The following is a 13,124-nucleotide window of genomic DNA, read 5'->3' as shown; positions in this document are numbered from 1 at the left end:
CTGCTTCCCCCTTTAAAACTAATATTCATTTCAATTGCATCTATCATAGGATCCCTACAGTGCAGGAGACCATTCAGCCCACTGATTCTGCACCGACCCTCCGAATGTGCACCCTACCAAGGCCCAGTCCCCCACCCGACCCCCATAACCCCACTTTTTTTTTTTTTTTTTTAAATTTAGATTAGCCAATTATTTTTTCTAATTAAGGGGCAATTTAGCGTGGCCAATCCACCTACTCTGCACATTTTTGGGTTGTGGGGGCGAAACCCACGCAGACACGGGGAGAATGTGCAAACTCCACACGGACAGTGACCCAGAGCCGGGATCGAACCTGGGACCTCAGCGCCGTGAGGCGATTGTGCTAACCACTAGGCCACCGTGCTGCCCCCCCATAACCCCACTTAACCGTTGAACACTAAGGTGTATTTTCTGTACATCTTTGGGCTGTGGGAGGAAACAGGATCACCAAGAAGAAATTCCACAGACCCGGAGAGAATGTGCAAACTCCACACAGTCACCATGGCTGGATTGAACCTAGGATGCTGGCGCTGTGAGGCAGCAGTGCTAACCACTGTGCCACCATGCCGCCCAACCATTCTTCCAACCAACCTGTATCACCTCACACATACCTGTGTTCAACTTCATCTGACCTATGTCTATCTATTTCACCCATCTATCCAAGCCCTCCTAAAAACATTTAAACCAACCTCACTGTTTACTACGCTGCGGAGTCTCTTTGTCATCTACCTACTTTGAAATGATGCCCTACAAACCAAAGCCAGGGGATGTATCAAAAAGAGCAGTGGGTCCTGGAAAACATTACAATACAGTCCCACCTCGCATGGGGATAATGTTCTGCAAAACTCTGCAAATAGTGAAATCATGAAGAACAAACACTTTACAATGACGATCAATTAGATAGGTTCCAGATAACATGTAACATAACAATAAAATCTAAGCTTTCAATAAAGAGAAATTGCAGGAGAAATTGTTCAGTAAAAGATATGAAATATCGTCAAGGAATCTGGTCACACAGGAACCACCGTCAATGAATCCGGTTAGACAGGAACGACCGTCAATGAATCCGGTTAGACAGGAACCATTGTCAATGATTCCGGTTAGACAGGAACCATTGTCAATAAATCCGGTTACACAGGAACCATCGTCAATGAATCCGGTTACGCAGGAACCATCGCCAATGAATCCGGTTAGACAGGAACCATCGTCAATGAATCCGGTTACACAGGAACCATCGCCAATGAATCCGGTTACGCAGGAACCATCGTCAATGAATCCGGTTAGACAGGAACCATCGTTAATGAATCCGGTTACACAGGAACCATCGTCAATGAATCCGGTTACGCAGGAACCATCGTCAATGAATCCGGTTACACAGGAACCATCGTCAATGAATCCGGTTACGCAGGAACCATCGTCAATGAATCCGGTTACACAGGAACCATCGCCAATGAATCCGGTTAGACAGGAACCATCGTTAATGAATCCGGTTACACAGGAACCATCGTCAATGAATCCGGTTACACAGGAACCATCGTCGATGAATCAGGTTAGACAGGAACCATCATCAATGAATCCGGTTAGACAGGAACCATCGTCAATGAATCCGGTTAGACAGGAACCATCGTCAATAAATCCGGTTAGACAGGAACCATCGTCGATGAATCAGGTTAGACAGGAACCATCATCAATGAATCCGGTTAGACAGGAACCATCGTCAATGAATCCGGTTAGACAGGAACCATCGTCAATAAATCCGGTTAGACAGGAACCATCAATGAATCAGGTTAGACAGGAACCATCAATGAATCCGGTTAGACAGGAACCATCGTCAATGAATCCGGTTAGACAGGAACCATCGTTAATGAATCCGGTTAGACAGGAACCATCATCAATGAATCCGGTTACACAGGAACCATCGTTAATGAATCCGGTTACACAGGAACCATCGTCAATGAATCCGGTTACACAGGAACCATCGTCGATGAATCAGGTTAGACAGGAACCATCATCAATGAATCCGGTTAGACAGGAACCATCGTCAATGAATCCGGTTAGACAGGAACCATCGTCAATAAATCCGGTTAGACAGGAACCATCGTCGATGAATCAGGTTAGACAGGAACCATCATCAATGAATCCGGTTAGACAGGAACCATCGTCAATGAATCCGGTTAGACAGGAACCATCGTCAATAAATCCGGTTAGACAGGAACCATCAATGAATCAGGTTAGACAGGAACCATCAATGAATCCGGTTAGACAGGAACCATCGTCAATGAATCCGGTTAGACAGGAACCATCGTTAATGAATCCGGTTAGACAGGAACCATCATCAATGAATCCGGTTACACAGGAACCATCGTTAATGAATCTGGTTAGACACGAACCATCGTCAATAAATCCGGTTACACAGGAACCATCGTCAATGAATCCGGTTACACATGAACCATCATCAATGAATCCGGTTAGGGCAGCACAGTGGAGCAGTGGGTTAGCCCTGCTGCCTCACGGCGCCGATCCCGGCTCTGGGTCACTGTCCATGTGGAGTTTGCACATTCTCCCCGTATCTGCGTGGGTTTCGCCCCCACAACACAAAGATCTGCAGGGCAGGTGGATTGGTCACGCTAAATCCCCCCTTAATTGGAAAAAATGAATTAGGTACTCTAAAAAAAAATGTAATCAATGAATCGGGTTAGGAAGGAACCATCTCCAATGAATCCGGTTAGACAGGAACCATCATCAATGAAAATCCGGTTAGGCAAGAACCATCGTTAATGAATCCGGTTAGACAGGAACCATCGTCAATGAATCCGGTTAGACAGGAACCATCATCAATGAATCCCGTTAGACAGGAACCATCGTCAATGAATCCCGTTAGACAGGAACCATCGTCAATGAATCCGGTTAGACAGGAACCATCATCAATGAATCCGGTTAGACAGGAACCATCATCAATGAATCAGGTTAGACAGGAACCTTCGTCAATGAATCCGGTTAGACAGGAACCATCATCAATGAATCCGGTTAGACAGGAACCATCATCAATGAATCTGGTTACACAGGAACCATCGTCAATGAATCCGGTTACACAGGAACCATCGTCAATGAATCCGGTTAGATAGGAACCATCGTCAAGGAATCAGGTTAGACAGGAACCATCGTCAAGGAATCAGGTTAGACAGGAACCATCGTCAATGAATCCGGTTAGACAGGAACCATCGTCAATGAATCCGGTTAGACAGGAACCATCGTCAATGAAAATCCGGTTAGACAAGAACCATCGTCAATGAATCCGGTTAGACCGGAACCATCATCAATGAAAATCCGGTTAGACAGGAACCATCGTCAATGAATCCGGTTAGACAGGAACCATCGTCAATGATTCCGGTTAGACAGGAACCATCATGAATCCGGTTAGACAGGAACCATCGTCAATGAATCCCGTTAGACAGGAACCATCATCAATGAATCAGGTTAGACAGGAACCATTGTCAATGAATCCGGTTAGACAGGAACCATCGTCAATGAATCCGGTTACACAGGAACCATCGTCAATGAATCCGGTTAGACAGGAACCATCGTCAAGGAATCAGGTTAGACAGGAACCATCGTCAATGAATCCGGTTAGATAGGAACCATCGTCAATGAATCCGGTTACACAGGAACCATCGTCAAGGAATCCGGTTACACAGGAACCATCGTCAATAAATCCGGTTAGACAGGAACCATCGTCAATGAATCCGGTTAGACAGGAGCCATCAGCAATGAATCTGGTTACACAAGAACCGTCGTCAATGAATCCGGTTAGACAGGAACCATCGTCAAGGAATCCGGTTAGACAGGAACCATCGTTAATGAATCCGGTTAGACAGGAACCATCGTCAATGAATCCGGTTAGACAGGAACCATCATCAATGAATCCGGTTAGACAGGAACCATCATCAATAAATCCGGTTAGACAGGAACCATCGTCAAGGAATCCGGTTAGACAAGAACCATCGTTAATGAATCCGGTTAGACAGGAACCATCGTCAATGAATCCGGTTAGACAGGAACCATCATCAATGAATCCGGTTAGACAGGAACCATCATCAATGAATCCGGTTAGACAGGAACCATCATCAATGAATCCGGTTAGACAGGAACCATTGTCAATGATTCCGGTTAGACAGGAACCATCATGAATCCGGTTAGACAGGAACCATCATCAATGAATCCGGTTAGACAAGAACCATCGTTAATGAATCCGGTTAGACAGGAACCATCGTCAATGAATCCGGTTACACAGGAACCATTGTCAATGAATCCGGTTAGACAGGAACCATCGTCAATGATTCCGGTTAGACAGGAACCATCATGAATCCGGTTAGACAGGAACCATCTCCAATGAATCCCTTTAGACAGGAACCATCGTCAATGAATCCCGTTAGACAGGAACCATCATCAATGAATCAGGTTAGACAGGAACCATTGTCAATGAATCCGGTTAGACAGGAACCTTCGTCAATGAATCCGGTTAGACAGGAGCCATCAGCAATGAATTGGGTTGGACAAGAACAATCTTCAATTAATCCGGTTAGACAGGAACCATCGTCAAGGAATCCGGTTAGACAGGAACCATCGTCAATGAATCCCGTTAGACAGGAACCATCGTCAATGAATCCGGTTAGACAGGAACCATCGTCAATGAATCCGGTTAGACAGGAACCATCATCAATGAATCCGGTTAGACAAGAACCATCGTTAATGAATCCGGTTAGACAGGAACCATCGTCAATGAATCTGGTTACACAGGAACCATCGTCAATGAATCCGGTTACACAGGAACCATCGTCAATGAATCCGGTTAGACAGGAACCATCAATGAATCCGGTTAGATAGGAACCATCGCCAATGAATCCCTTTAGACAGGAACCATCGTCAATGAATCCCGTTAGACAGGAACCATCATCAAAGAATCCGGTTACACACGAACCATCATCAATGAATCCGGTTAGACAGGAACCATCGTCAATGAATCCGGTTAGACAGGAACCATCGTCAATGAATCCGGTTAGACAGGAACCATCGTCAATGATACCGGTTAGACAGGAACCATCGTCAATAAATCCAGTTAGGCAGGAACCATCAATAAATTTGGTTAGGCGCACACCATTATGAATCTGGTTAATTACAGGTGAGATATTGAATCGACAAAAATATATCGCATCATGACAGAAACCTGCCTATAGGCACGGTATTCCACCGGCCCCCTGGTGGTGGTGGCCTTGAGAGTCTGGGCGCAATGGAGGAGATATGTGGGAGAAGTGGGAGGATCGGTCTGGTCCCCAATCTGAGACAATCACCGGTTTGCCCTGGAGAGTGGGGATTGAGAGGATGGGGGACTTGTTTATAGAGGGGAGCTTTCAGAATATGAAGGCGCTGGAGGAGATGTTTGCATTGGCGGGGGAAACGAATTTCGATATCTGCAGGTGCGGGACTTTCTGTGTAGACAGGTACCAACCTTCCCACTCCTGCCGCTAAGGGGGATTCAGGAGAGGGTAGTTTCCAGAGGATGGATAGGTGAGGGGAGCGTTTCTGACATTCATAAGGAACTTATGGGATCAGAGGAGATGCAGACTGAGGAGCTGAAGCGAAAGTGGGAGGAGCAGCTGGGGGGGAGAGATAGAGGAGGGCCTTAGGGTGGATGCGTTGAGTAGAGTCAACGCGACCGTAACTTGTGCCAGACTCAGCCTGATTCAATTCAAGGTCATTCACCGGGCTCACATGACAGTGGCCCGGATGAGCAGATTCTTTGGGGTGGAAGATAGGTGCGCAAAATGTGCGGGAGGACCAGCGAACCATGTCCACAAGTCTGGGCATGTCCAAAGCTGAGGGCATTTTGGCATGGGTTTGCTGACATCATGACCAAAGTATTAAAAATAAGGGTGGCATTGAATCCAGAGGTGGCGATTTTCGGTGTGTCGCAGGATCCGGGAATCCAGGAGGAGAAAGAGGCGGACGTTCTGGGTTTTGCTTCCCTGGTAGCCCAGAGGTGGATATTACTAGCATGGTGGGACTCAAGGCCCCCGAAGTCGGAGCCCTGGCTATCGGACATGGCTAGCTTTCTCTATCTAGAGAAAATTAAGTCCGCCTTGAGAGGATCACTGATAGTGTTCGCCCGGAGGTGGCAACCATTCATCGACTTCTTCACGGAGAATTAACCGTCAGCAGAAGGGGGGGGGGTTAGGTTAGCGTAGATTAGGGGGTTAATTAATGGTGGGACCTGTTGGGGAGGGAGGTGGTATTTGCACTATGTTTATATTTTTATGTACATTGTTTATATTGCTGCTGTTACAATGCCAAAAAATACCTCAATAAAATGTTTATTAAAAAAAATGAAACCTGTTTATAAAGTTCCCCATATTATTGAATCAGAGAATCCCTACAGTGCAGAAGGTGCCAGCCAATTATCTGTGTTTGCACATATGACACACAATATCTGCACATGATGCACAAAACATGTGCAGGTTCAAACTTTCTGTGTACCTCCAAGGTCATCACGTGAGCTACTGCGCTTCGGTTTTCTAACACCACTGGGCTCTAGGAGTTTTGCACTTGGTGGCAGTAACCAACTGTTTTTGGCGGGCAACCTCGTGGAAGGCGTGATGCAGAGACAGAGCAATCACTATCAAATTTGGCATCGCAGAAATCAATCAGTGAAACCTAATATAAGGTCAAATCCTGCCTGGGTCCTCCACAGGGAGACTGTAAATAATGATAGTCATTCATATTGAGTATACAGTTGTGCAAAAAGAGATTTAAATTGCAACAGCTTCCTGCAAGCTTCCTGAATGTTGTACGGCAATGGAGATACTGAATCGCTTTTCACACAAGCTCAATGTCATGAAATTAAATGATGACTATTGGGTGCATTATCATGGAATCATGGAATGGTTACACAAGTTTCTCTGAATAATAAGATAGCCATCTCGAGTAAATTTATATGAAATGTTACAGTCAACAAGCCAGGAATAAACAGGATGAAACCTGCTGAATCTTGGAGGGAGGAGGTGATGGGCAGATCATTTATCAAGTGTTTTGTGATTCAATAATAATCTTTATTAGTGTCACAAGTGGGTTTACATTTACACTGCAATGAAGTTACTGTGAAAATCCCCTAGTCGCCACACTCCGGCGCCTGTTCGGGTACACTGAGGTAGGATTCAGAATGTCTAATTCAACTAACAAGCAGGTCTTTTGGGACCTATGGGAGGAACCCGGAGCATCCGAAGGAAACCCACGTAGACATGGGGAGAACGTGCAGACTCCGCACAGACAGTGACCCAGGCCTGGGTCAAACCTGGGACCCTGATGCCCTGAAGCAACAGTGCTAACCACTGTGCTACCTTGCCGTCCTGTATTTGTATTTGATTGTATATGATTTGTATTTAGCAGTGAAAATTAGAAAGTAATAATGTATTCTCCTTGTCAGCCTTTACTACCATGTCATAAAATCAATGTACTACAGACGCTGGAATCTGAAACGGAAAATACTAGGAAAACTCAGCAGGTTTGGCAGCATCTGTGGAGAGAGAAAATACAGTTAATGTTTCACGCCCATTTAACTCTTCTACTTACTACTGTGTGCCTGTTTTATCGGTTATTTGGGACTGCAGAATCAACACATGAGGCACTGCTTCACTCGCTCTTGTCTACCCAACAGCAGAGACCTGCTGCTCAACCTGGGTCAGCAGCCGCTACACAAACATGGTAGGTATTCACCTCCAGGAAGTCATGAGGATTATTTCTGGGACATTGAACCCAACACAGCTCGAGTGGCTTCATGTGCTGGCACACAGTGAACCTCCTGGCATCCACAGGGAAAATACCTTCCTCAAAGAACACCAGTGGCTGAGAGCTCGCAAAGCATTGACCCAGGATCTCAAACTGAACCCACGCATTTGTCCAAAATCCCACAGACCTACTGAAACACACTCCACACTGTACAAATGACAGCCCCACCTCTGGGCAGCCACAACCTTGTAACTGAGACAAGTGGTCTTATTCCAGCTTTCAACCTTCCAAAGAAAATCTGGACAACCCTTAGTCATTGAGGATAGGACCAGAAGGGTGTGGAACAGGAGGTACAGTTCAAACTGAGATTGTGGGCATCCAAGTCAGACCAATGGCCTTGTACTGGACTACTGCACTGAGCTCTCCATTGCTGGTGCCATCATCAGCATTCACAATGCATAAACTGGAAAAGGTTGAATGGATTGTTTTTTTCCTTAAATTTAGAGTACCCAATTATTTATTTCTTTTTTCCAATTAAGGGGCAATTTGGCATGGCCAATCCACCTGCCCTGCACATCTTTGGGTTGTGGAGGTGAAACCCACGCAAACACGGGGAGAATGTGCAAACTCCACACGGACAGTGACCCAGGGCCGGGATCGAACCTGGGACCTCAGCGCTGCAGTCCCAGTGCTAACCACTGTGCCACATGCCGCCCCAAGTTGAATGGATTGTTAACCTCGGCATGAAACTATAACGGCTTCCCCAGCCATATGAATAAAAAGAGTCAGCATTCTGTTTTATCCCATCCCATTCTGCTCTTCTGGCATTCCCAAAGATGTCCTGCCCATTCCTTCCTATCATCTCACTGCAGCAGGTTTCGATTTAATCTTCTGCTGACTTCTGTTCACTTTTCCTCCCCTCCAAGGTGGCTCAATAGAAGTTGTTTTAAATAACCACAAGCTGGGACAGGACATTTAAATATGTCCTTATATATTTTTTAAAATAAATTTAAAGTACCCAATTCTTTTTTTCCCAATGAAGGGGCAATTTAGCGTGGCCAATCCACCTACCCTGCACATCTTTGCGTTGTGGGTGTGAGACCCACACAGATATGGGAAGAATGTGCAAACTCCACACGGACAGTGACCCGGGGCTGGGATTGAATCCTCAGCAGTGCTAACCACTGCGCCACCGTGCCGCCCGTTCTTATTTCTTTTCTATTTCAGTGGGCAAACGGCGAGATGGCAGTAATCCAGAGGCCCAGGCTAATGCTCTGGGTACATGGGTTCAAATCCCACCACGGCAGCTGGTGGAAATTAAATAAAATAATTTTTTCAAATGTGGAATTTAAAGTTAGTCGAACCGATGGTGACCATCGATTGCTGTAAAAGCACATTCGGTTTGTTTGTGCCCTTTAGGAAGGGAAATCTGCCATCCTTACCCGGTCTGTCCTACATGTGACTCCAGACCCACGGTAATGTGGTTGAGTCTTAACTGCCCTCTGAAATGGTCTAGCAAGCCACTACGTTCAAGGGCAATTAGGAATGAGCACCAAACGTTGGCCCAGCCAGTGATGCCCACAGTCCACGCACAAATTAGAAAAAAGCAAACATGGAGAATTAGAGCCTGGATTTGAATGGGTCTGTGACCATGCAAACATCTGCTGCACGGGAAACATTCTCAATACAAGTAACTGAGCCTGCAATGTTGCATTGGAGCTCAGACAAATAATCTGACTTTTAAAAATATGTTAACCCGTCCATTGTAAAGGCAGAATTCTGCAAGGGTGCACTGATATTCCACAAAACTGACCAACAACAATTTGTTTTTGTTTCCGGCTTAAAGCAACAATTGACATTGCCGATTTCTTTCCTGGTATTTGATGTCATTGTATTTCCTTCGCTTGATTGAAGCACAGCAAAAATTGGTCAATTATTAAATTGGTCAAGATTGTTAACCTGCTATAATCCCAAAACGTCTGGCAGAAAGTTAACATAATTTACATCAGCATGTGTGATATGGTACACAGGGGTGAAAGAGCACAAGGAGCGCGGCAGAGACACAGGGCGAAAGAGCACGAGGAGAGCGGCAGAGACACAGGGTAACAGAGCACGAGGAGAGCGGCAGAGACACAGGGTAAAAGAGCGCGAGGAGAGCGGCAGAGACACAGGGTAAAAGAGCACGAGGAGAGCGGCAGAGACAGGGTAAAAGAGCACGAGGAGAGTGGCAGAGACACAGGGTGAAAGAGCGCGAGGAGAGTGGCGGAGACACAGGGTGAAAGAGCGCGAGGAGAGTGGCAGAGACACAGGGTGAAAGAGCGCGAGGAGAGTGGCAGAGACACAGGGTAAAAGAGCACGAGGAGAGCGGCAGAGACACAGGGTAACAGAGCACGAGGAGAGTGGCAGAGACACAGAGTAAGAGCACGAGGAGAGTGGCAGAGACACAGGGTGAAAGAGCGCGAGGAGAGTGGCAGAGACACAGAGTACGAGGAGAGTGGCAGAGACACAGGGTGAAAGCGCGAGGAGAGTGGCAGAGACACAGAGAGTAACAGAGCACGAGGAGAGTGGCAGAGACAGAGAGTGAAGGAGCTCAAGGAGAGTGGCAGAGAGACGGTAAAAGAGCGCGAGGAGAGTGGCAGAGACACAGGGTAAAAGAGCACGAGGAGAGTGGCAGAGACACAGGGTAACAGAGCACGAGGAGAGTGGCAGAGACACGGGGTGAAAGAGCGCGAGGAGTTGCAGAGAAACAGATTGAAAGAGCGCAAGTGGCAGAGACATGGCATGGGATGACGTTAGGATTCAGTGAGTGAAGCAGGGCAAAAAACAGTTGATTGGTCTGGGGAGAGGGAAGCTGGGGAGAGGCAAGCAGGGGCGAGAGCAGCAACTTCGACCACTCCAGGCACCAGCACCTAATAGACTATATTATTGTCTGAGCAACGAATCGGAACCAACCGGAACCAACGACTGCTGGACTGACCACCGACTCATCCTCTCTATCATCTCCATCACCCTGGCTCCAAACCGACACAGGCAGAAGAAACTCTGCCACAAGTGACTCAATGTCGCTGGACTCAAACACCCCAAGAAGAACGAGCTACTCAGCCGGCATCTCACAGCTAACCTGGCGATAAGCCGGAGCCGCAGAACACCCACTGCGCCTGGTCCGCCTTAAAAGCCGCCATAGTCAGCACCTGCGAGGAGAGGCTGGGTCTCTCGACCAGGAAACACCAAGACTGGTTCAACAGGAACGATCAGGAGATTCAGAATCTCCTTGACCGCGAGCGCACAGCATTCCTGAACTGGCAGCTCCACCAAAACTCCAGTGAGAGGGAACAAGTCTACAGGCAACTGAAGGCCGAAGTGTAACAAAGAAGCCGCAACCTAAAGAACAGATGGTGGGTGGAAAGGGCGCAAGAGACTCAACAATTCGCCGACAAGCACCACGTGTGCACATTCTTCAGCACAATCAAACGCATCTACAGCCCGGGGTCCCAAGGACCCACCGCACTGAGAGCCAAAAGCAGAGAGGCGCTGATCAGAGACACAGAGGCAGTCAGTACCCGCTGGAGAGAGCACAGTGAGGACCTCCTCAACCAAGACACAGCCTTCGACACGAGTGTCCTCGACCACCATCACACGACACGCTACCCACCACCACCGCAGCGCAATCCCAGATCACCGTGAGGTCAAAAAGGCCATCCAACAGCTGAAAAACCACCAGGCCTCTGGGGCAGATGGAATCCCCATAGAAGTACTAACTACGGCAGAGATGCACTCTTGACCAAAATCCACTTCATCAACCTTGTCTGGAAGGAAGAGAGCAAATGCCGGATGATCTGAGATGCCTTAATTGTGACTATTATCAAGAGAGAGACAGGTCCAAGGGCGGAAATTATAGAGAGATTTCCCTACTCTTTCCCACGAGAATGCTCCTCAACCCCATCCTCCCAGTGGCTTCCACCCATCAAGAGGCTCAATGGACATGATCTTTAGCCAACGGAACCATCACACGCCCAATATGTGTGCAAACTGGAGTCAATCAGAGCTGTGTCATTGCAATTCTCCATCTTCCTCACAGCAACACTCCACCCCGTCACTCTGAAGCTCCCTGCAGGAGTAGTGCTAACATACCGGACATAGGGGCAGCAGGGTAGCATGGTGGTTAGCATAAATGCTTCACAGCTCCAGGGTCCCAGGTTCGATTCCCGGCTGGGTCACTGTCTGTGTGGAGTCTGCACGTCCTCCCCCTGTGTGCGTGGGTTTCCTCCGGGTGCTCCGGTTTCCTCCCACAGTCCAAAGATGTGCGGGTTAGGTGGATTGGCCATGCTAAATTGCCCATAGTGTCCTAATAAAAGTAAGGTTAAGGTTGTTGGGTTACGGGTATAGGGTGGATACGTGGGTTTGAGTAGGGTGATCATGGCTCGGCACAACATTGAGGGCCGAAGGGCCTGTTCTGTGCTGTACTGTTCTATGTTCTATGTTCTAAGCGGGAAAATGTTGAACCTCCGACACCTGCAGGCCAGAACTGAGACCAACCCAACCTCTGTCCCCCGACCATCAAGATCCACGATGGGCCCTTGGACAATGTGGATTATTTCCCATACCTCGCGAGCCTCCTCTCGGTGCGAGCAGACATTGACAACGAAATCCAACATCGACTCCAGTGCGCCAGTGCAGTCTTCGGACACCTGAGGAGCAGAGTATTTGAAGATCGAGATGTCAAACCCAACACCAAGCTCATGGTCTACAGAGCAGCCGTGGTCCCTGCCCTCCAGTATGCATCAGAAAGATGGACAATGTACAGCAGACACCTCAAATCCTTGGAGAGATATCACCAACGCTGCCTCTGCAAAATCCTGTAATTCCCAATGGCAGGTGTATCAAGGTGAGCGTCCGCTCCCAGGCCAATATACCCAGAATCAAGGCACTGGTGACGCTTGACCAGCTGTGATGGGCAGGCCACATTGCCCGCATGCCCGACACAACACTCCCAAAACAAGTGCTCTACTCCGAGCTCCGCAATGGCAAGCGATCACTGGGAGGGGCAGAGGGTTCACTACAAGGACACTCTGAAAGCCCCCCTAAATAAATGCAACATCCCCACCGACACGTGGGAATTGCTGCCGAAGAACGCACAAACTGGAGAAGAAGAATCCGCGAAGGGGCCAGTCACCTCGAGTGTCACAGGGTGGAGTACTGGGAGGCCAAGCGGAAACAGGGGAAAGAGGGTGCAGAATCCACAGCATCCCACCCACCTCATCAAACACCCCCTGCCAAACCTGTGGCAGAGTCTGCGGATCCAGGATGGGAGTATCCAGCCACTGCAG

General features: G+C 47.9%; 1 protein-coding gene across 13 annotated transcripts in view; it reads right to left on the bottom strand.

Annotated features, from left to right (window-relative positions):
- The window catches only part of LOC119956267 (CCR4-NOT transcription complex subunit 3-like), a 94,354-nt gene that overhangs the window by 68,012 nt on the left and 13,218 nt on the right, over positions 1 to 13,124 (bottom strand). For 3 of the 13 annotated variants that reach the window (XM_038783321.1, XM_038783330.1, XM_038783332.1), the window contains exon 3: positions 12,402 to 12,485. The exons of the other annotated variants lie outside the window; for them this stretch is intronic. In XM_038783321.1, the coding sequence (XP_038639249.1) occupies positions 12,402 to 12,433 (32 nt within the window). In that variant the 5' untranslated portion in view covers positions 12,434 to 12,485. The remainder of the gene's footprint in view (positions 1 to 12,401; positions 12,486 to 13,124) is intronic. 13 annotated transcript variants of the gene reach the window in all.

The sequence above is a fragment of the Scyliorhinus canicula genome, chromosome 23 (assembly GCF_902713615.1).
Source record: "Scyliorhinus canicula chromosome 23, sScyCan1.1, whole genome shotgun sequence".
Taxonomy (NCBI): Eukaryota; Metazoa; Chordata; class Chondrichthyes; order Carcharhiniformes; family Scyliorhinidae; genus Scyliorhinus; species Scyliorhinus canicula.
Note: the sequence above shows the minus strand (reverse complement) of the source record. Positions and strands in the feature narration are given on the sequence as shown.